The 24,572-nt window shown below is 43.0% G+C and overlaps 2 protein-coding genes across 2 annotated transcripts in view; one reads left to right on the top strand and one right to left on the bottom strand.

Annotated features, from left to right (window-relative positions):
- Nucleotides 1–10,437, bottom strand: part of LOC114862821 (GTPase IMAP family member 8-like) — a 28,283-nt gene extending 17,846 nt beyond the window's left edge. Inside the window, exon 1 of the mRNA XM_029163526.3 lies at nt 10,378–10,437. The gene's annotated coding sequence lies outside the window, so the exon portion shown is untranslated. The remainder of the gene's footprint in view (nt 1–10,377) is intronic.
- A 3,566-nt stretch (nt 10,438–14,003) lies between these two features.
- LOC114862919 (uncharacterized) lies at nt 14,004–21,796 on the top strand. The gene is given in 6 exon segments (XM_029163678.3): nt 14,004–14,256; nt 15,025–15,097; nt 17,300–17,401; nt 17,403–17,767; nt 18,106–18,150; nt 18,680–21,796. Coding segments are annotated over 6 exon segments (3,543 nt in total). The 3' UTR covers nt 21,385–21,796.
- The last annotated feature ends 2,776 nt before the right edge of the window (nt 21,797–24,572 follow it).

The following is a 24,572-nucleotide window of genomic DNA, read 5'->3' as shown; positions in this document are numbered from 1 at the left end:
ATAACTATGTTTAGGTTTAGGAGTAATTAATAAATCTGAGTTATGAATTGCTGCTACTCCTCCACTTCTACCTGTACTTCTAGGAACAAGATAGTTTATGTGACTCATTGGAGTCAACTCATTTAAAGTAACATATTCATCCTGCTGCAGCCAGGTTTCAGTGAGACAGAACAGATCTATGTGATGGTCACTTATCAAGTCATTTATTAACAAGGATTTGGATGAGAGAGATCTGATATTTAATAAACCACACTTCATTAACTTACTGTTACTTTGTTCTGTTCTGATTTGTTTGTGACTTGTATAGTTAGGTGGTCGGGAAGCAGACACAGTCTCTATGCGATAACTAAGACTAAGAGTGGGTTGCGGCTGTAGAGAACATGCAGAGAGGCGTGTAGGACTGCGACTCTGCGTCCTGGGCTCCACTCTGAGTTGTCACGGAGTGGGGAGGCTAAGCAACATGGCCATGTTACTAGAGAGCAGAGAGGCTCCGTTCAACATGGGATGGACGCCGTCTCTTCTAATCATCCCAGGTTTTCCCCAAAAAGTGCTCCAATTAGCCACAAAGCCCACATCGTTTGCAGGACACCCCCTAGACAACGATGAGAAGCGATGACAGCCGGCTATACATGTCATCGCTGGTCACATTAGGGAAGGAAAACTATGGAGTCCGACACTGTTTTGGCAAACGAACACACCAACTCAGTGTTAGTTTTAGTGCCTTCCGATTGGCGTAACCGTAACCATTCGCTCCTGCGTGTATTACGATCTTAGCATACTTACGCTTATCCTTAGACAGGAGCTTAAGATAAGACTCAATGTCACTTAACACTAAACACTTAACTATGACCGCTGGATTCTCTAACTTCACGTTCAGACTATGGAGTCACCAATGATCAGAGTGGGTTTCTCAGCAGGTGTGTCTCCGGAAAATCTGTTTGAAACGTGAAGCGGTTGGTGGTGAACCGTGGGCGCCTGCCTAAAGTTACGTTTCTTACGAGCCGTGACCCAGTCGTTACCCAGCTGCCTGGGACCTGCCGGGGGACTGGTAGCAGCTAAGCTAGGAGGCACCGCCCCGGCTAAAGGGGCCTGGCTAGCTGGCCTGTTTTCTAAGGTGCGAAGCCGATACTCTAAGTCTAACAACCTCGCCCCCAACCCTGCAACTAGCGTACACCTATTACAGATACCATTACCATCACTAAAGGAGGCGGAGGATAAGCTAAACATAAGACACAGCGAGCACTGAACAGAGGGAGAGGAAAAGGGGGAAGCCATAGCAGGAAAGTAAGCTAGGAGCTACGCTAGCAGAGAAAACACTAGATAACGGTGAAGATTAGCAGGACGTTTTATAAAAGGAAAGAATGCTTGTGTCTTACAAGCTTGTTTTGCATCTTTCAGCAGTCGTACCACCAGGTATAAGACGATGATATTTAGAAAAGAGCGGAGAGTGGCGCCATACACACACAGCGGCAGCAAACCTCAGTAACCGGAAGTGACACAATACACTTACCGTCAGTCAGCCAATCTAGAACCACACACATTCTAAAATATTACTGCAATATTTCAATACCGTCCAAACCATGTGACCTACTGGTTCAAAACCTGCTCCAAAATGTGTATCTCATCTCACCATCTCAGTCTGGCCTCTCTGAATGTGTTGCTAACACAGGCAACATGAGCCGTCCGTTATACTGTACAGTATGTGTGTGATGGAAAAAGTTTGCCTTGTGCTATTTCTTATCCAACACACTCGTCATGTGCTGGTTAGGTGCAATACTGAACATTCTTACACAAACAAATAATCTCTTGCGCCCTGTCGTACATCAAGTCTAAACATCTGATGTTCCATTTGACTGACTAATAATTTATGATATATGTTTGTCTTTTACACCCGGACTCTGGCTCCATCCTATCTGACTCCCCACCAGACCCAAGGCTGTTAAAGCGAATGCATCTTGTCTTGGAAGCTCGGTGTTCCTTCCTTTGGATAACAAGATACAGTATGATGATGCAGAAGTGAGAAAGCAAACATTCTTACTCACAGCGAGATAAAGTGGCACAAACAATTCCATTGCTGCAGAGAGACATTCCACCAGAGCCAGAGAAAGGGGTTAAAAGGCAGAAGCAACTTGAGGATCGTGGGCTCTTTGCATCACACCTTCGTGGTGTGTGCACTGATCTCCCCAGCTGGTTTTTGGTTTGTTGATGTGCACAATCAACATCCATGCTTTCCCCATTATTTTTATTTTCTTTATTATTTCAATAAATCGCACAAAAGGACCACTCTCTCTCATCTGCTTCTTTATGCAAAATTTCCACCACAATCTGCTTGTTCATGATTCTGTCCAACCTCATCACTCCTAAGGAGAACCTCAACATCTTCATCTATGCTGCCTCCATCTCTGCCTTTTATCTTCCTCACTGCTACAGTACCGTCTCTAACCCATAGAGCAGAGCTGCTCTCACCACTGTCTTGTCCAACTTGCCTTTGAGTCTTGCTGACACTCTTCTGTTACACAACACTCCTGACACTTTCCTCCACCCGCTCCAACCCACCTGCACTTGCCTCTTTTCCACACTCAACATCACACTGAACTGTTGACCCCAAGTACTTTAACTCCTACACCTTCTTTACCTCATGGCATCAGTGGTGCTCTTACGGGTGTAGCGTCCACAATCACAGAGTGACAGAGTTGACCTAACACGTGTGTGAACCCTACTGTAACTGCCCTTTTGTTTGAGACACTCTACCTCCTGCTACTCATCCAAAAATAAGGAGACCAGTGACTCTTTCTTCTACAACAGGACTGTGAGTCTAACATAAACACCACCCATATGATGCCAGGATCATATGGGAAGGAAGTGTTACATCAAAAGAGTTCATGCATGAACTCAACAGGATTCCCCCTCTTCATCCTAACTTCAAACCTGGAACTGTCACATTTATCACTTGTGAAATTCCTTTCCAGGATCCCCAGGCCATCACCAAGAGATACCACCAGTCATAAAGCTGGCATGTTAGCTAATTAAGAATGGAAAGACCTCCGTTCAAACCCAGAGTTTTGGTTCAGATGCACCAGAATCGTCAACGGTCATGAAACCAATGCTGTTGTATTAAGTGGACAATACGCTGTCATTTGATGCTATATTGGTTCGTGTACAATGTTTATTCACTAACATTGTCACAAACCACGATGGAGGAAAATGACCAAGCGTCGACTTGAGTAAAACACACAGACAATCTGGAAAGGTGCTAGGGTGAGGGGTGGTGCTTATATACTGAGGGTTGATTACTAATGCTACACAGGTGAGGTTAACCATGACCGGAAGTAAGGCTGGACTGACTGGGTATGAGTGCTAGACAGGAAATGGCAACAAACTAAAACCAGAAATGAACTGTGACAAACTTACATAATAGTAAAATTATTCCACAGAGACAGGATTGAGTGACATGAAGCCACATTGACCTCTGTTGGTGGGAACAACAAATGTCCTCATGCAACACTTAACCATGTGTTCCTTTGTTTGCTTAGGAAAGTTCAAATTTAAGATGTCATATTCACCTGCTAGTTCTATACACAAGGCATATATATTTATGCCATCACATAAGATCCATGAACATGGTAATTGTATATGATAACGCACCACTATAATAATTTAATTAATTTATTTTAATGTTTTACTTGTAGGTGTTTTACATTATGTTACTACATAATGGCAAAACAATTTATCATGTGATAACATGACCAACCAACCATTGCAACATCATCAGAAATCCATCTGAGATTCCAATGGTTATGTGTATTTGATTTTCATTGCTCATGCATTCTTAATCTTCATGTTGATTGAAATGTCAGAATGCATGTATGTTGTGTGCATGTTTGTTGTGTTATAGTGTGATGTTACTTTGAGCTTGCTGGAAAGAGAAAAGTATAATTGATTCCAAATTTAGGATTCATTTAAGTAGAATAATCTGCTAAGGTGAAAGATGGAACTTTACCCCAAGGTCCAGCCATGAGCTGCATGCACACCTTTCAATTCAAATTTTATTTATATAGTGCCAAATCACAACAAAGTTATCTCAAGGCACTTTACAAAGTAAGGTTTAAAACCTCACACAACTAAACCCAACAGATCCCACATACAGCAAGCATTTAATTTGACAGCAACAGTGGAGAGGAAAAACTCCCTCTCTAACGAGGAAGAAACCTCCAGCAGAACCAGACTGGATGTGGGCGGCCATCTGCCTCGACCGGTTGGGGTGAGGGGAAAGAGAGAAAAGTACAGCAACAACAACAAGCAACAACAGAGCACAGGCAGGACGGTTGGACCAGGGACTGGATACAGGCAGGATGGTTGGATCCGCAGCTGCCCATCACAGACACCAAACTTTGAGTCCTATGAGTCCTTCTTGGAATCGAGGCTGTGGAAGTCCGTTCGGACCGAGTCAGAGGCAAGTGTGGGCAATGGATCCATGGAAACAGTTTATTTTAAATAAAATCAAACACAAAACACTCATTTAAAACAAAACACAATACAACAGGAGGCAAAACATAACGTGGATGAGGCCTGGCCTGAACAAAAAGGAAAAAAAAAAACAAAGAGCAGAACGTGGCAGAGGCATGGCATAAACAATGACACTAAGGCATTGCATGAACACGCCTGGTTAAGTAGAAAGCCAGGGGTGCCACTGCAAACCTTACAGTACATGCGGTGCAATGCGTGGCTAACATCGACTACCTGGGCATGAACAAACAGAGAACTGGCAATATGGCATGAACAAAGGAGGCTACTGCAAAACATGAAACAAGATAGGTGCCTTTGCACGTCTTCCATGCCAAGCAACGCGTGACTGAGCAGCAAAAGAGCCCATCAATAGTCCAAAACAGTAACCGACCTGACATGTGGAGCGATGACGTGATAATGACCCAGCACTGAGCGCTGTGCTGCAGGAGTCTTTAAAGGGAGGCAGAGGGAAAGCACAAGTGTAGCGAGTTGGGCTGATTGCTAGGAGTCTACAGAGAGAAAGAGAGGGAGTGGGCGTGGTCCAAGGTCGAGGCATGGCATGGTGAGGGAGAAGGTGTGGTCCAGGGTGAAAACAACAACAGGATGGCTGGCAGATCCAGCCCAGGATCCTGACAATAATAATGTTTTAGCATTAATATTAAATTATTAAATTGAATCCGCTACACGGGCCATGAAACCATACTGCTGCTCAGAACCTCAACTACTAATAGTTCATGATATGTTTGTCTTTTACACCCGGTCTCTGACTCCATCCTCTGTGATTCCTCACCAGACCCAAGGCCTTAAAACCGAATACATCTTTTCTTTAAAGCTCGGTGTTCCTTCCTTTGCGAAACAAGACACGATGATGCAGAAGTGAGGATGTAAACATTCCTACTCACGGCGAGATAAGATGGCACAAACAATTCTATTGATGCAGAGAGACATTCCACCAGAGCCAGAGAAAGAGGTTAAAAAGCAGAGACAACCTAAAGATTTTGGGCTCTTTAAATCACACATCTGTGGTGTGTGCACTGATCTCCCCAGCTGGTTTTTGGTTTGTTGATATGCACGATCAACATCCATGTTTTTGAATGGCTTTCCCCATTATTTTTATTCTCCTTTATTTTCATAATAAATAACACAAAAGACAACTCTCTGATCTGCTTGTTTATAGGAAATTTTCCATCAGGACCAACAGCCTTTCCACTCTTCATCCTTTTCAGAGCTTTCCTCACCTCATCCTTTCTGATCTCCTGATTTCCTGCACCACAACATCCACATCTTCCTTCCTTCTTTCACATTCAGCTCTTCAAAATACTCCTTCCATTGTCTCTGTACACTTCCATCGTCTCTGTACACTCTCCTGATTGTTAGTACCTTTCCATCTTTGTTTTTAATCATCCTTATCTGTTGCACATTATTCCCATTTCTATCTCTCTGTCTGGCTAGCCTGTACATGTCCTTCTCTCCTTTTTTCGCGTCTAACCTGTCATACAGCTCATCGTAAGGTTTCTGTTTGGCCTTTGCCACCTCCCTCTTCACTCTGCGCTGCGCTTCCTTTTACTCATGTCTACTTTCCTCAGTCTTTTCTACATCCCACTTCCTTTTAGCCAATCTTTTCATCTGGATGCAATCCCGTACTTCCTCATTCCACCACCAAGTGTCTTTATTTTCTTTCTGTCAAGACACTAGACTCATGCACTGCTTTTTTCAGCTACTTCCGGTTTTATTTTGTTACTACTTCCGTTTCTAGCCTCACCATGTCCAGTGTTCACTTTTCATGAGACTTCACCAGCTGCAGTTAGTTTATCATCAGCCTCCCTCTACTTAAGCTCCAGTACTCACCTTGTCAGGATCCTGGGCTGGCTCTGCCAGCCATTCTGTTTGTTTTCTTTTTTCACCCTGGACCACGCCTTCTCCCTCACTAGGCCACACCTCAGCTCTGAACCATCCCCACTCCCTCTCCTTCCCTCTGTAGACATAGTAATCAGTTCAACTTGCCACACCTGCACTTGCCCTCTGGGTCCCTTCAAAGACTCCTGCAGCACAGCATTCTGTGCTGGGTCATTGTCATACGTCATTGCCATACACCACTGTTGTACACCACTCTGTCCTTGTTTCACCATGCTGTTTGTGTCAGGTTAGTTGATGTGTTAGTTCGTTGTTGTTGCCATGCCATGTTTGAGTTAGCCTTGTTGCAGTGCCATACACCACTGTCATACGCTGTCATACGCCACTCTGTCCTTGTTTCACCATGCCTTTCGTGTCAGGTTGGTCCATGTATTAGTTAGTCTTGTTGCCATGTCATGTTTGAGTTAGCCTTGTTACCATGTTTGAGTTAGCCTTGCCATGTCTGAGTTTGTCTGAGTTAGTCTTGTTGCCATGCCATGTTTGAGTTAGCCTTGTTACCATGTTTGAGTTAGCCTTGCCATGTCTGAGTTAGTCTTGTTGCCATGCCATGTCTGAGTTAGTCTTGTTGCCATGCCATGTCTGAGTTAGTCTTGTTGCCATGCCATGTTTGAGTTAGCCTTGTTACCATGTTTGAGTTAGCCTTGCCATGTCTGAGTTAGTCTTGTTGCCATGCCATGTCTGAGTTAGTCTTGTTGCCATGCCATGTCTGAGTTAGTCTTGTTGCCATGCCATGTTTGAGTTAGCCTTGTTACCATGTTTGAGTTAGCCTTGCCATGTCTGAGTTAGTCTTGTTGCCATGCCATGTCTGAGTTAGTCTTGTTGCCATGCCATGTCTGAGTTAGTCTTGTTGCCATGCCATGTTTGAGTTAGCCTTGTTACCATGTTTGAGTTAGCCTTGCCATGTCTGAGTTAGTCTTGTTGCCATGCCATGTCTGAGTTAGTCTTGTTGCCATGCCATGTCTGAGTTAGTCTTGTTGCCATGCCATGTCTGAGTTAGTCTTGTTGCCATGCTATGTTTGAGTTAGCCTTGTTACCATGTTTGAGTTAGCCTTGCCATGTCTGAGTTAGTCTTGTTGCCATGCCATGTCTGAGTTAGTCTTGTTGCCATGCCATGTTTGAGTTAGTATTGTTGCCATGTTTGAGTTAGCCTTGCCATGTCTGAGTTAGTCTTGTTGCCATGCCATGTGTGAGTTTGCCTCGGTGCCATGCCAGGTGTTAGTTCTACCATGTTTTAGTCTCTCGCCAGAGTAGTGTGGTTTTGTTTCCTAGGTCTGTTAAATTTGCCCTGTGTGTGTGTGGGGCTCGCCCCTGCTGTATTGTTTTTTTTTTTTTTATATATAAGGGAGTGTTTTGTGTTGTACGGTTTGGGGGTACTGAACTTAAAATAAACTGGTTAAAATGCATGCCTGGTCCTCTCGGCTCTCTGACTTGGCCCAGACCGACTCCCATGATCCGCCATCTTGCGTGGCGGATCATGACACACCTGAATCATTGCTGGAGTGTTGTGTGTAACCACCACTTGTTCTGAAGCCATTATCGTGTTTTTGATCCTGTTCCGTCCTTGACCTCGCCGCCTGCCTTGTCCTTGTAAAATCTGCCTGCCGTGTGAGTTTAGACCACTGCCTGTTGTTTGACACCGCTAAATTCTTGTCTGTACTGCTGCCCGTATCTTTTCTGTGCATAGACCATTGCCTGTACCTTGGACCTGCCTCTGTGATTAAACCAATCTTTTACTTACCTGTTGTTCTTGAGCTGTGCATGTGGGTCTACCACGTTAAGTGCCCTGACATTTTCCTGTCTCAAATTCTACCTGAATTGCTAAACAAGTTTCTTCAATCTTTAGCTTCCACCATTTGGTCTGTCTTTCCTCTCCTCTTCTTCCTGACCACCATAGTCAACTTACACACCACCATGCGGTGCTGTCTGGCTACACTCTCTCCTACCACCACTTTGCAGTCACTAACCTCTCTCTCAAATGACCTTGTCTACATAGGATGTAGTCCACCTGCGTGCTCTTACCTCCACTCTTGTGTGTCACTCTATGTTCCTCTCACCTCTGGAAGTAAGTGCTGACTACAGCCATTTCCACCCTCCTATCAAAGTCCTCCACCATCTGTCCTTCTAGGTTTCTTTCCTTTACACCAAACCTGCCCATCACCTCTCATCACCTGTGTTCCCCTCACCAACATGCTCATTAAAGTCTGCTCCAACCACTACCCTCTCTCCCCTGGGGATGCTCTCTATGACCTCATCAAACTTACTCCAGAATCTCTCCTTCTCTTCTAACTCACAGCCAACTTGTAAAGCAAACCCACTGACCACATTCACCATCACCCCTTTGATTTCTAGCTTTAGGCTCATCACCCTTTTCTCTCCATCTTGTCTGCCAGCTCTCTGCCTTTCCCTGTCATTGTGCCAACGTTAAAAGTCCCTATTCTCAGGTCTATGCTCCTGCCTTTCCTCTTCTCTCTCTGTCCCTTCTGCCTTCTCTCCTTCTTCGACCATCAGTAGTCCAATTTCCACTGGCAGCCTGTAGGTTAACAGCATTGGTGGTGGTTGTTGTTAACCCAGGCCTCAACCAATCTGGCATGAAATTCTTATGGACGATTTGCATGGTTGTTATTGGCAAGTTTTATGCCAGATGCCCTTCCTAACACAACCCTCTCTATTGATCCAGGCTTGGGACTGGCACAGAAGTCACTGGCTTGCAACCCCTATGGCTAGATAATATAGTCACGTTGCATATTTTACAGTAATATTTTAATGTTAATGTTACAATATTACACAAATGTTATTAAAACAACATGACTATATCCTCATAAATATGGTTGTCCCTCATGAAGGAGATGTAGACACACATTTTGGAACAGGTTATGAACTAGTAGGTCGTATGGTTTGGGCGGTATTGAAATATTACTGTAATATTAATACTAAGATATTATAGAATAATATGCAACATTCTCCAAAATGTGTGTTTATATCTCCTAGTTATGGCACAACCTTTTTTATGAGGAAATAGTCATGTTTTGGACCAGTAGGTCACATGGTTTGGACGGTATTGAGTAATATTAATAATAAAATATTATGGAAAAATATTTAATATGACTTTATCCTCATAGAAATGGTTGTGCCTTGTGAAGAAGGTCCCTAAGTCAAGGTCTTCATGAGCCTTGCGGTCTCGTTCTGTGTCCGCGTAGCCAACGCGAAACGCGGATCGCTTGTTCAAACACGGACCGCTTGTCTGGAGGTACTTTCAGTCAAATGTCTGTTGAACATGCAACGTCAAACTAACTTCACCGCGGTAAACGACCTCGGTTGATGCAGCAGATCGTGTTACAACAACAACGCCCTGACGTCACCTCGACTAGCTAGTGACTTACTCTTAACCATGTAAATTTCTCTCAATTTCTCTTCTTTTATATATACATTATTTAAAATATTAACCAAACAACTGCAAATCTTGAAGCAGTGTAACTGCTATCGGACCGCAGTTACATTTACCACTGTATCGACTTGTGACGCATTTTCGGGGTTCTTTCACTTTCGTTTATTTGACTCGCTATAGAATCTACTAGTGAAAGTCAGCGAATAAAACACCAGCAAATAACTTAAGTGCAGTGACTCGTTGATTTGGACGGGGCAACAGAGCCGAACGTGTAGGTACGTATTGTGTGTCTGTGACAAACCGTCAGTTTGTCCCCCGCTGACGGAGCAGCGGCCCCGTCTAAGCACGCACACACACACACACACATCCCAATCAGACTCCAGCGCAACAGCTGACTAGCCGCTGACCGTGGGTTCGCACGCAGTTTTGCTGGCACTGGAAAATAACCTACCTGCCCGTTAACTCACGCCATTCTTCCCCGGACTCCTCACACACACAGTCTCACACCCACGCAGTATATACATACGGTTCCAGCTAATTGTTTTTGTGTCTTATTTGGTTTCTGTACTTACGTCTCTGGAGTAGTCGGACTTCAGTGTCGCGCCTGTGAAACCGGATTGTTGTGTAACAACTGCTTATGACGACGAGTCGGCGTGACGCGCCGGTCCGACGAGACCACTGTTTACTATTGTTTAACTAGGTTTGTTAGTTGTATGGTGGGTTTTGTAGTGTTGGGGGAAATGTTTATGATTTTTTGTGTCTGGTCTAATGCTGATTATGGACTGTGGGGATTAAGATTGCTCCAGACTTTTTGGGGGGAGAGTAGGTTGGAGTTTGAGCGAGCAAGTTGGCGGAGATAGTGTTGGAGCGAGAGCAGAGCGAGATCTGAACACCTGTGTTTTGTATGGTTTGTTTGCCTGTCGTTCTTTTGTTGTTGTTTTTTTGTGCCACTGAGTTTTTGTTTTTGTGTAACATGCCATCTGCGAGTAAGTCATCACCCGTTGGTTTCTTGGTGTCTTTTTTCCACGTCTCGAATGACCAAACAAGGCTCATTCACTACAGTTGGTGTCAGGAGTGGGATAAGTGGCTACCGTTTGTCCTATTTGCCTACCGAGAGGTATCCCAGGCATCCACTGGGTTCTCTCCATTTGAGCTCCTCTATGGTTGGCAGGTGCAGGAACCACTGGACCTGTTAAAGAAGATCTTGGAGGAAGGGTCAGCAGCCAAAACGGCGGAGAGAGGCATCGTACAGTACGTGCTGGAAATGAGGGAGCGCCTCAAGCAGTACAGGGACCAGGCGAGGGAGAACCTGCAGGCAATACATCAGACCCACAAGCAGTGGTACTGTGTAGCGGATTCAAATTATTAATAGTTTGATATTAATGCAGAAACATTAATATACCTCGAAGTTGGGGCACCAGGTTTGTTTTAAAGCTGAAACCATGCTTGTGTCAATCTAGTCAACACCAGATATCAATTCAATGAGTTACCACTCATGAACAACAATAACCACTTTCTTGTGATAAAACCAAATCAGTCTCTTATGCCGTGAATTCTTGTCGCGGTTCAGTGACCTCTGCTTGAATCTGAAGAGCAATGCACGCAAAACCAGATTCCTTTTAACGTTTTATTAATCTAACACTACTGGATATATGAATAACATAATATGGAAATACTCAAATAACAGTGAATGAATCAATGAGTGAAAACCCAAAGAATGGTCAAGATCTGAGTGTGTGATGGCTTTGATCAAGCGAAAACAGTATTTGTCTCTAACTAGTTCGAATCTAAGGACAACTAATGAATTTGGAATGTTCAATTTTAGCGCTTTGAGAAACACCAGACTTCTCAGAGGATCAGAGATGTTCGTCTTGCCTTAGTTTGGAGCTGTAGCCGCTGTGCAGCATTTCCCGTTACCGGTTCGGTTGAGCAGGCGTGCCCTCTCTGGTCCAGGTGCCACGGCCTCTGGGCCAGGAATCGTCGCCCGCGATTGATGAGGACGGCTCGGGTTCAGCGAAGTAACAGTCAGCCAGGCTGGACTTCCAAGGTGTTTCCAAGCGTCAGCGCTACTTAAACTAGCCCAAAAAGCAAACGGGCTGGAATCAAATTTTAATTGGTTCGATCAAAAATAGCGAGTCAATTAAGGACTGGTCGTGATAGTTTCATTTTCGCGGAGTTTCTTGATGACTTTCTAACGTTACAAAAATCGTTGTTCGTTCGTGTTTCTAAGTTTAACTTAGGTTTACAAAATTTAAGAACGAAGGACAATTAAAGAAAAGTAATGCGACGCAAAAAAGAAAAGGTGAAAGAAGTTTGAAGATAGAGGGAAATCCAATTTGCCTAGGGCGTCACTGTGTCACGGCGCTCTAGGTAGCGGACCCACACGCACAGCGGAGACAAGGCTCAGTGAACAACAAGGGTTTATTTGAGCTCGTAGTCAGGCAGGCAAGGGTCGGTACACAAAGACAGCGGTTTCAGTACAGGCAAGGATCTGGCAATCGGTGGTCAAAAGACAGGCTTAGGTCGGACTTACGGCAAGGCGATATCACAGGTGAGGCGGATGGCAAGGTCAGGAAACAACAGGATCGGTAACAAAAAACAAGGGATGGAGAAACACTGGATTACTGGCAATAACACACGAAGACAATCTGGCAAGTTGCTGGGCTTAGAGGTGGTGCTTAAATACTAAGAGGTGATGACTAAATGACAGACAGGTGAGTAGATTAGAACCGGAAGCAAGGCTGACTGAAACTAACAATGACTGCGACAGGAAGTGTTGACAAAATAAAACCGGAAATGAGTAATTACAGTGACTAAATGACCTAGACTGTGACACACTGGTTTAAATACCTCTGGGGCAGTGGTCACTGCAGGGCGGAGAAATGACTTCAACCAGTGGTGAAGAGTTCCACCTCTTCAGATCAGGAATCAAACTATTTGATTTGGATCGCTCCTAAATCTGGGATAACTAAGCTCTTCTCTTTTCATCAAGCTCAAAGTTCCATCACACCATAACACAATAAACATGTAATGATCACTTTGACACTCAAATGAGCAGAGAAGTCAGAATGTTTAAACAGTAATATTAAATGCTTAGAATCTTAAGGTCTTATATGTGGTCCCTTACAATGCTGTAACAAATTAAATGTTATTCATGATGCCTGGTCTTGTTTTATGCAACACCCAGTAAACACTAAAACATACACGAATAATAAATGCAAGCAAAATCAAATTATAAATGACCTAATCGGGACATTACTAATTAAACAATTGTAACACTTAAAAATGTGATACAATAATGAGGATACCTAATTGTAGCTGGTGGAAATAGTCTATGTGTATGTTGCACAGATTAAAAGAAGTAAAGAAGGTGAGTCTCTCTATTTCACTTTGTGCCTACACTCAAAGGAAAGCATGGTGATGTGTGAAGTCCCTTTGTAACTTTAGGAATTTCCTGGCAAATCTGTAGATCAGGCATTGAACATCACACAGAAACCAATCTAATACCAAATGAAAACATTTTGTCCACAGAATACAATGGCATCATTTTTATGGAAGTTGAAAGCTCTGGTGCATCTGAACCAGAACTTGTGTCCAAATGAAGTCTCTCGTTCTCTTTGATGAGCACATTCCACATTTTATGGCTGGTGGTCCCAGTTCTGGGAGAGACAGCTTCTTGGTGATAAATGTGACAGCCTCTCCTTTTGGCATGATAAGCAGAGGTGGAATCCTGAGGGATTTACAGGTAGATCAACAAAGTGGACTCATGGTTCTTTGATATGGACCTTTGAGATGTTGGCGTCAATTGGTGGCTGTGGTGATAGAAGCCAGTCTCCTGTGGTGGAGAAAGTTTCAGGGTCCCTTATCTCTGGGGACTAAAGAGACGTAGGGGCTCTTCAAAGGAGGGAGTTAAGTTCACATGTAGGTCAGGTTACCTCAGTCCAGACGTGGATTGCTACAACTGTATGGCTGACACGCGAGGTTCCGACACTACCAACCGGGACAGAAGGTGCTACTTTTACTGCCTACCTCGACAAGCAAACTTCTGGCCAAATGGCAAGGTCCATACACCGTGGTCCGGGGGATAAGGCCAGTGACATATGAAATTCTGCATCCGGGCAAAGGAAAGATGTAACAAACTTACCATGTAAAGCTTTTAAAAGAGTGAAGGAGCTGACAGAGAAGGCTTGTCGCGACCATGCTGGTATGGGAAGTGACCGGAGACGAGAAGGGTGATGGGGTTGCAACTGCAGAGAGGGAGCAGTCAGAGCTGAACCTGACTCACCAGGAGGACACCCAGCAACAAGAGCTCCAGGGGCTATTACAACAGTTCTCAACATTGCTTCGTCAGAGGCCTGGGCGAACAACAGTGGTCCACCATGTCATCCACCTCACCGACCAAACACCGTCCAGGCAGAGGCCGTACCGGGTGCCAGAGCGTCTGGTGATGAGTGAGTGGTGCAGTCCGGTTGTGATCGTCCCAAAGAAGGAATGGTCCCTCTGAGTCTGCGTGGATTTCCGCCAGCTTAACACACAGTCCCAGTTGGATGCATACTCATACATACTCACACATAGAGAATAGACGACCTGCTGGAAAGAGTAGGGGAGGCAAAATTCATTACCACGCTCGACCTAGGGGTAAGGGATACTGGCAGGTGCTACTAGATCCAGCATCAAGAGCCTACACAGCTTCCAGGACACAAGCAGAGCTGAATCAGTTCTCCGTCCTCCCATTTCGACTGACCCTGAACATTGGCAAGTGTGAGTGGTGTGGTGGAAATTTCCCATAAAGAGGCAGATGAGAGAGTCTTTTGTGAGATTTATTATAAAAATAAAGGAAAATAATAATAATGGGGAAAGCAAATGAACAAGCAGATTGTGGTGGAAATTTTGCATAAAGAAGCAGATAAGAGAGAGTGGTCCTTTTGTGCGATTTATTGAAATAATAAAGAAAATAAAAATAATGGGGAAAGCAAATAAAAAACATGGATGTTGATCGTGCACATCAACAAACCAAAAACCAGCTGGGGAGATCAGTGCACACACCACGAAGGTGTGATGCAAAGAGCCCACGATCCTCAAGTTGCTTCTGCCTTTTAACCCATTTCTCTGGCTCTGGTGAAATGTCTCTCTGCAGCAATGGAATTGTTTGCGCCACCTTATCTCGTCGTGAGTGAGAATGTTTACTTTCTCACTTCTACATCATCGTGTCTTGTTAGGGGAGGGAGATAGTAGTTCTGTGTTGTACAGTCTGATGGCTGTGGGGAGGAAAGACCTGCGCTCCTTCTTGCAGTGTGGGTGTAACAGTCTGGTGCTGAAGGAGCTGCTCAGAGCCTCTACAGTGGTGCAGGGGGTGGAGGGTTCCCCATGATGGATGTTAGTTTAGCCAGCATCCTTCTGTCCACCACCTCCTCCATGGACTCCAGTGTGCAGCCCAGGACAGAGCAGGCTTTTTTAACCAGCTTGTCTCTTTCTGTCTCTGCCTGTACTGCCCCCCGCCCAGCACACAACCCTGTGGTTGGAGGCCACCACAGCCAACAATGGCACTGTCGTCTGAGAACGTCTGTAGGTGACAGTGATGGGAGTTGTACTGGAAGTCTGAGGGTCTGAAGTGGTTCGGCTCCTTAGGACGAGGTACCCTTGGAACTGGAACCAGACAGGAAGTCCTCCAGAGTACTGGTACTCTCTCCAGGCTGAGGCTCAGGTTGAGTATGTACAGGAACACCTCACCGAGCTGGTCTGCACATTCCCTGAGGACCCTGGAGCTTCTTAATTCCCTCCTAACCTGGTTCAGAGTGATGCGGTGGCTGGTCTGGAGCTATGGGTCATACCCACATACTGTACCACTTGGCTGGGGAGCACAGATTTTCAGCACCCCTGGGCTGATTCCATCAGGTCCTGTAACTCTTGAGGTAAAGCTTGTTCAGTCTCCTTCTCACCTAATCTGCTGTGATTATGTGTAATGTCAGGTGGGGGGGACTGAGCAGCGGGGGATTCATAGGCCCAACCTAGAAGTTATTAGGCTCACTGGCCCTGTCCTCGTGCCCCTCAGTCACCTGGCTGCTGGACTTGTAGCCTTGTAGGTGATGGTCCTCATGCCCCTCCACACTTCCCTGGTGTTGTTGTTCTGGAGTCTGCATTCCAGTTTCCTCCTGTGAGCCTCCAACCCCTCACTGATTTTAACTGACAGCTCTCTCTGGACTCTCCTAGCTGCCTCCCTGTCCTGAACCTGAATACTTTCTTCTTTTCATTCATGGTGGTTTTAGTGTTATGAGTGGTCACATGATTCTTCAGCTGTTGTCAATTTGTAATTAGCCTTAGTATTTAGTTTCCAGTACTCACCTCATGCACTGTTTTGGATTCTCTACTCTTTCCAGTGTTTATCTTATTCATGCCTTGTGTCTGACACCAGCGAGTTTCTTGATTCTCCTTTCCCGTGTCTTCTTGTACCGTAGCCGAATTTACCTTGTATCGACCCAACCTGTTTTTGAGCTTTTGCCTTCCCCTTTTGTACAGACATGTAAATAAAGCAACGTAATGAATGTAATGCTATCTGCTTTTGTGCTTCGACCTCTGCTTGAACCTTGGATTATGATTTGCTCATTAGACAAACTGTTACTTATGTCTTGGTCTCCTACGCTTCGCATGTTGGTCCGATTCGTCAAGCCACCTGACAGTCTTGTGACGTGCCTTATCCCTGTTTAGCTACAAACTGCATATAGAAGAGAATAGACTTTGCATATGCATATTGTATATGTTAAAATTATTTATGATGTACCGTAGTTGACACATACATACATACAACCTGTAATACATAAAATGCATCTAGGCATCTTTTTCCCTCTCAATTCACCGAGACACAGTTGGCAAAACAGAGGCCAATAGTGTGCATGATAATGTCATTAAATACTGTAGACTCAGTGATGTCCTGTCACAAAATGAGTTTACTCTGTTATAACCAGTGCAAAATGTAAATTTTCGTAACTTGAAAATAATATCAAAGATTGTGTCAATTCTAAGAAATGTCTATTTTATCTCAGGCGTCTGTGCAGCCACAGGGTTCGTCCATTACATTCATTACGTTTCTTTATTTACATGTCTGTGTCGACTGCATGTGTTTTATCAGAGAGTCAGTTTCCGTTGTGCTTCCTGAGCCTCTTTGTTGATTAAAGTGACTGCTAGTACCAGCAGAGGAACATCATGGCGAGAGCAAATCCAAGTAAGGCTTGTGTTAACGTCTCAGACTTGTTGATGTCAGTTTTTCGTGCCTGTCAGTATTGAACACTGAAAGAATAGATAGTTTGCCAAACTGAATTCTCATAGGCACAGACGTTCTAGTTGATGTTCCTGGGAAGTCTTTTTACTATGTTACTTTGTTTTTACAGATGTGAATCCTCTGACACACAGCAGCTATGAACTCCTGCCACCCAGAAGTGAGTCTGAACTGATCTGAGTCTGGAATTACATAAGGTAGTATTTTTTTTTGGTGTTCAGAAAAGAACTAGAAGAAAAACAAATAACCGTCATTCACACCCCAGACGGGCTTATTTCCAAAATGGACAAATTGCCATACTTTATACAACAGTGTGATAAACTGTGATCCTGGACCTCAAGTGTTCTTACTGGTTCTACATCCTGATGACTTTACTGTGGATTACAAACAGAAGCTCTGTAGAGTCTTTGGAAACTTCAGTGATCAATCATTTAATCATTCTCTGGTTCTGATGACAACTCCTAAAATGATGACACCTGATTGGATGATAAAAAATCTAGCATTAAATGAAATGATCAAAAGATGTAGATACAGACACTTAAGCTGGAGGAACATTGACCGATTACAGCTGATAAAACGCTTGGGTCAGATTGTAAAAAAGAACAATGGACAGCATGTTCAACTATCTGTGGACATAGAGGAACCAACAACAGCATTAAGTGATGTCCAGAGCTCCAGGAATGTTGCTGGTAAGTCATGAAACTCTGAAGGGCTCGATATTAAAATGAATTGATTATGCATCTTAGACACGCTGCATGAATGCTAAATGTTTGTAGGTTAAATCGGATGTTCCAGTTCCATGTCCTCTGTATTTGTACTGTTTAATACTCTATTGTTCCCTACACAGACATCATATAGTATTAAGTATAGAGTAGACAATGACAGGCTCTAAACGTGGGTTTATCAGCATACAAAGTCCTGCAGTGCAACTGCACTGAGAGCTTCCAACAGCTTCCCCTCGATTTTTTCATCTATTTTAAGGTTTTCTTTCCATCCGTGAATAAATCTGTCCTCTGTTAATTAACAGGTCTGTCTGCAGGTGAACAAATCCCTCAGCATCTCTCAAAACCAGGTAAGAACTCAATTGATCCCACTGCTATTACTGTATTTGCAGAAAGCTTTGTGTAAATCTGCTTGTCAGGGAATAACATGGCTTTTTTCCTGATGTAAATTAAATAATTAACATTACTCTGCTTCAATGTGGTAAGTTTATATTTAGGTGCTTCGTGTTTGCAAAATAGTTTAATATAGTTTGTCTTTTCATGATGTTCTCATACAATATGGAAATTATTTAAGGCTAACGAATACAGCTACCACACCAACTTTTTATCCACTACGCAATAAACATTAAAGACTATTTCCTATATGGTCCAGTGTATGTCTCTACATAAAGTATATGTGTATTATGTTTGGCCTTGAAACTAAATTCTAATTCTTTTAAAATCTTATGTCAAACAATTAGATTCAGGTTTTAAGTGTGTGTCATTCTCTATAAACAAACATAAGTGTGTTGTGAATTTTACCTTCATTGTTTTTGTACATATGTTTCTGTGTAATAATACGAGTTTGTATCATTTAATTTTGTCTCTCTTGTGTAACAGTATCTGCATTGAGGATTGTGCTGATTGGAAGGAGTGAAAAGACAATATTTACCAAATTCTTCAGGAGCCAAACAACTTCACCCAAAGCCCTAGTAACCTATGGAGAATGGAAGGGACAACGACTAACAGTAGTGAAAACTGGAGACCTGATCAGTCAGTCTGTGGAAGCAGTGAGACGAGAGATGAAGGTCTGTGTGAGGTTTTGTTCTCCTGGACCAAATGTTCTGCTGCTGTTGGTGAACCCTTCTGATTTCACAGAGGACAACAGAAAAAGACTGAACTTCATCCTGAGTTTGTTTGGTGGAGACGCTTTTAAATATTCAATGGTTGTTTTCACCCATGAGGGCGAGAATGAGACAGTGAAAAAACTGATTAAAGACTGTAAACAAAGGCAGCACAGTATCAGTCATTACAAAAAGGACTGGATGGAAACTGATGAAGAGTTAATGCAGAAAATGGAAAATATGGTGAGAGACAACAGAGGAGGATGTCTAACGATGAATGAAGAGGAGGATGCTTCAACAGTGTTCAGCTGGTCCAAACCTCTAAACCTGGTTGTGTTTGGGAGGAAAGGAGCAGGGAAAACATCAGCAGCGGAGGCCATTGTAGGTCAGACAGGGCTTCATGCAGTCTCCAGCTCATCACAGTGTGTTAAACACCAAGGAGAGGTGTGTGGACGCTGGGTTTCCCTGGTGGAGCTGCCGGCCTTGTCTGCAGAACCAGAGGAGACAGTGATGGAAGAATCATTCAGGTGCGTCTCCCTCTGTGATCCTGAGGGGGTCCATGCCTTCATCCTGGTCCTACCTGTGGCTCCACTCACTGATGAAGACAAGGCAGAGTTACAGACCGTCCAGAACACGTTTGGCTCTCGAGTCAATGACTTCACCATGATTCTGTTCACTGTGGAGTCAGATCCTGGAAATCCAGCTGTTGCTGAGTTTGTAAATGGAAACAAGGAAATCCAGGATCTCTGTCAGTTGTGTGGAGGAAGATCTGTTGTTCTCAACATCAGGGACAAGCAGCAGATCCCTGATCTGATAAAAGCTTTAGAAAAAATGAGAAATGACAGATCAAGCTCCTTCACTAAGGACGTATTCACCAGAGCTCTGATGGAGAAGATCACAAAAGTTAACAAACACAGCAGTGAGACTAAAGGTGATAAAAACCAGAGCACAGAGCCTCTCAGGATGGTTCTGTTTGGACGAACTGGCAGTGGAAAGAGTGCAACTGGAAACACGATTTTAGGAAAAGAATATTTTAAGTCAGAGGCCAGTCCAAGGTCTGTGACGAAGTTTTGTCAGAAAGCCTCAGGAGAGAAAGATGGACGACCTGTTGTTGTGGTTGACACTCCTGGTTTGTTTGATACGAGTCTTTCTAATGACGAGATTCAAGAGGAGCTGGTGAAATGCATCAGCTTGTTGTCTCCTGGACCTCATGTGATCTTACTGGTTCTGCAGATCGGTCGCTTCACAGATCAAGAAAAACAGTCTGTGGAGCTGATCAAGAAATATTTTGGAAAGAATGCACAACATTTTATTATTATTATCTTCACCAGAGGAGACGATCTGAAAAAACAGACAATTGAGAGTTATATAGAAAAGTTTGATGATTTCGTAAAAAAAGTGATAAATGACTGTGGAGGAAGGTTCCAGGTCTTCAATAATGAGAACAAGACAAATCAAGCTCAGGTCAGAGAGTTACTGACAATGGCCAACAAAATGGTGAAAGAAAGTGGAGGAAGCTGCTACAGCAGCGAAATGTTCCAAGAAGCTGAGGCAGCGATAAAGAAGGAAGTGGAAAGGATCCTGAAGGAGAAGGAAGAGGAGATGAAGAGGAAGGAGGAAGAACTGAAAACAAAACATGAAGCAGAAATGGAAGCAATGAAAAGAAGAATGGAGGAAGAGAGAGAGAAAGTTGAACACATCAGGAAAGAGAAAGAAAAACAACTTGAAGAAATGAAAAATCAAATTAACAGAGAGCATAAGCAGAGAAAGAAAGAACAGGAGGTGAGAGATGAAGAGGAGAAAGAAAAAGAAAGAGAAGATGCAAAACAACGACAGGAATTAGAGCGAAAACTAGAAGATATGGAGAGAAAAATTAAATCAGAATCAGAAATAAAGGAAAATACTGAGGGACAATTGAAACAGAATAGAGAGGAGATGAGAAAGCAACAAAAGGCCTGGGAAAAAGAAAGAAAAGAGTGGTGGGAGAAGAGACACAGAGAAAATGAACAGAGGCGTGAAGAAGAGAAAGAAAAACTAAAAGAGCTGGAAAAAGAATATGAACAAGAACGAGAAGAATATGAAAAAAAGAGAAAAGAACAAGATCAACTGAAAAGAGAACAAGAGGACAAAGAAAGAAAAGAGTTAGAGGAAAAGTACATGAAACAAATGGAGGACATGAAGAAGAAATATGAAGATGAGGCCAGAAAACAGGCTGAAGAATTCAATGACTTCAGACAGAAATACACCAAAGACTTTGCAGCACTGGTAGAAAAACACATGGAGGAAATAAAGGAACTGAATCTAAAACATGACAAAATTATTCAAGAGATGAAAGAAGGACATGGAAGAGAAAATGAACTCTTCCAAAATCTCTCAATGTATAAAGAACAAAATCTGAAAGAAGAAATGGAAAAGCTGAAGGAAAACCATGAAATAAACAAACTTAAAGAAAAATACAGCAGCAAATGTATAATTTTCTGATCAATGAAAGATTTTTGGACATCAACACAGTCTAATGAGTTTCTAATTCATAATGCAGATGTAACTCCATCTGTAACATTTACTCAGAAAGATGAGCTTTTAAAGAGTCACCATTTTCAATAACCAGCCACATTGTGTGTTTTACATGTTATTTACGGTACATTGTTACTTAGTTACTAGTGGGTAAAGAGGAAAAAGTAATTATTTCCAGATGCACCTGACCACCTGCACTGGGTCTGGAGTAGATGGGATCATGAAAGTACATGTAGAATAATGAATAGTAGAATAGTAATAATAAGTAGAATAACAGTGTTTTGTTTCATCCATTGAATTTAGTCCTTTTTTTAATCATTGTCAATTTTACTTTATTGGATGTTATATGTGAAACCTTTTATTAAAATCTATTATCTGTTTTTTGACCAAGACCCAGTGTCCACCTCTTTCTGACAGTAAAGCTGTAACTACCTTTGCACATAATCATGCTTCACTCTGCCGCTAGTGGAGGGCACTGGATTTGAAACTTCTCCCTAACAGGTGACAGAATAAAACTAAAATAAATGCATAAGTACAATTACACAGGGAACAGGGTTTCTGCATGTTTTAACAGTCCAGAGCAACATGAGATCTGTCTATCTCAGTCAGTGCACAGGTCAAGGGCAATGAGTTAGATCTGATCTCCCTTAGATTTGATTCAGCCCCACTCCATCTTCTTCACAACACTTTATACACTATTCCAGCACCACAAACAGCCACCCCCACCCTTCTCTCACTCACACCACATCAGGTGAAGAGAGAGCCAAGGAACCTGTATGGGAAACCACAGGACCAGATAAGATCAGCCTCCAACTGAGGTAAAACTGTGCTGACCAACTCTGTGAGATGGACGAGGTGAGACCACACATGTTAACAAACACCAGTATCCTTGACCTCCCACTAGATGAAGACCATGGAGTGGCTCATACTTAGGCGACACTCTTCATCTATTCCACTGTGCTGACTGTGGACAAACTGCTGCCTCGACAACTGATTTTCTGGACTGGACCCATAGCGTTTCTCAGCAGGTGTGTCGCTAAGTGGGGGAACATGTTCTGAGAAAATCTGAAAATCCAAATGTGGTGACTCATTGGTACTAGTTATAACAGCTTCTATCAGTTAAAGACATTCTACAAATATAAACAAGCCAGATTTACAGTTGTATTTATTAAATACTGCAATGACTAATATAACAGATGTGTCTATTGCAAAATTACATGTAAGTATCTTAAAATGGTTCTTCACACATCCACTACTGTGGACTGTACACACTTTCCAAAGTATATGTGTCATTCTTTAGGAAACTGATAGTCAAGTAGCACTGTGTGAATATATGTGAACAGAAACACGGAAAATGAATAAGAAAGAGATGGGGATCAGGTGAATCCTTATGTAAGTTTGTCAGTCTAAGAGGTAATGAGAAAAGTATTACTATCATTTAGCCAACAAGTCAGTAAGTGAGCGTCAGAACAAGTAACAAGCTAACGAGTCTAATCACAGACTTACTATAAGCTGGTAGCGTGTTGAAGACTCCATCAGGCCCTGGATGACAGGATGCTGACAGAGAATCTTGAAGTAAGATAGACTGTAACATAGCTCTCTGAATATACTGACAAGGTGCTAAGAGCAGGAGGAGTTTGATTAGTAGAAAAAAAGAGTCATTTCAATATTAGGTTAATAATAATGCTTTTTTTTCCTGGAGACTTGTTTTATTTTACCTTCAAAATGCATTTTTATGCATACTAAAACTCTATATAGTTCAGTGAAATGTGAACTTTTGCTATACTGTACCTATCATCATTTTATAACATGTTACAGGTTTGCGCTCAGACACTTTCATAAGGATATTTCATTCATTCATTCATTCATTCATTCATGTACTCACCATGACAAGCTGGTCTGGTGGTGAGTGCTTGAGATGATATCCAAGTACAACACTGATAAAACCCTGTGTGACCAACAGCTTCTCTACACAAATATTGAGTTAACGGTGGCTTTCCCACACAGGTTAGGATATCACTTTTGACAATGAAAAATGGAACGTGAGTTTAAGAAAATACACAATACTTTATTTCACACAACAGATTAAAATGGTTTATAATATAACAGTCGAGCCCGATCCTCACATAATAAACAAAACAAACAACCAAAACCAAACCAAACACAAACAAAGCAGCAGTGGCTTCTAAAATAAATGCAAACAAAACAATTAAATTTCAGAACCACAAACTCAGTGCTGCCAACAAACCAAGATACAGTAGAACACCTATTGCGCTCTTTCTCTCAGGTCGACTTCCCACGTTTGCCAACACGCCGTCCAGTGACCTCACCTGTACATAAACATTTTTATAAAATTCTCTAACTAGTCCTCAGGTTGCACCACATCAAACAACCTAAGCGCACGTAGCAACCGCTACCGTAGGCACGTACTGTACCTGTCTGCCTGGACTGCAAGTAAGATTGGAGACGCGCTCACATCTCCACCTATTTATCTCCGACCTACGAAGGGTAATTTAGGAATGGGCAGTGGTCATCACCCCGTTACAGATGTTAACAAGCAAAGCAGTGAGATTGAAGGGGATGAAAACCAGAGCACAGAGCCTCTCAGGATGGTTCTGATTGGACGAACTGGCAGCGGAAACACTATTTTAGGAAAAGAAGTGTTTACATCAAAAGCCAGTCCAAGGTCCTTGACGAAGGTTTGTCAAAAAGCCTCAGGAGAGAATGATGGATGACCTGTTGTTGTGGTTGAGACTGATAAATGACTGTGGAGGAAGGTACCAGGTCTTCAATAACGAGAACAAGAGAAATTGCTCTCAAGTCAGAGAATTACTGAAAATGTCCACCAAAATGGTAAAGAAAGTGGAGGAAGCTGCTACAGCAGCGAAATGTTCCAAGAAGCTGAGGCAGCGATAAAGAAGGAAGTGGAAAAGATCCTGAAGGAGAAGCAAGAGGAGATGAAGAAGAAGGAGGAAGAACTGAAAACAAAACATGAAGCAGAAATGAAAGCAATGTCAGGAGTCTTAACAAAGCGGTCCCGCATGCACGGCGACGGAGACCAGCAGGTATGTTGCACAGCTTTTAATGTTCACAGTGGAATCCAACACAGTTACAGTACAGGCACAGACTCACATTGCACGGTACCGTTAAGGAGC

Source organism: Betta splendens, chromosome 9, assembly GCF_900634795.4.
Source record: "Betta splendens chromosome 9, fBetSpl5.4, whole genome shotgun sequence".
NCBI classification, from domain to species: Eukaryota; Metazoa; Chordata; class Actinopteri; order Anabantiformes; family Osphronemidae; genus Betta; species Betta splendens.
This window is presented reverse-complemented; position numbering and strand designations above follow the sequence as displayed.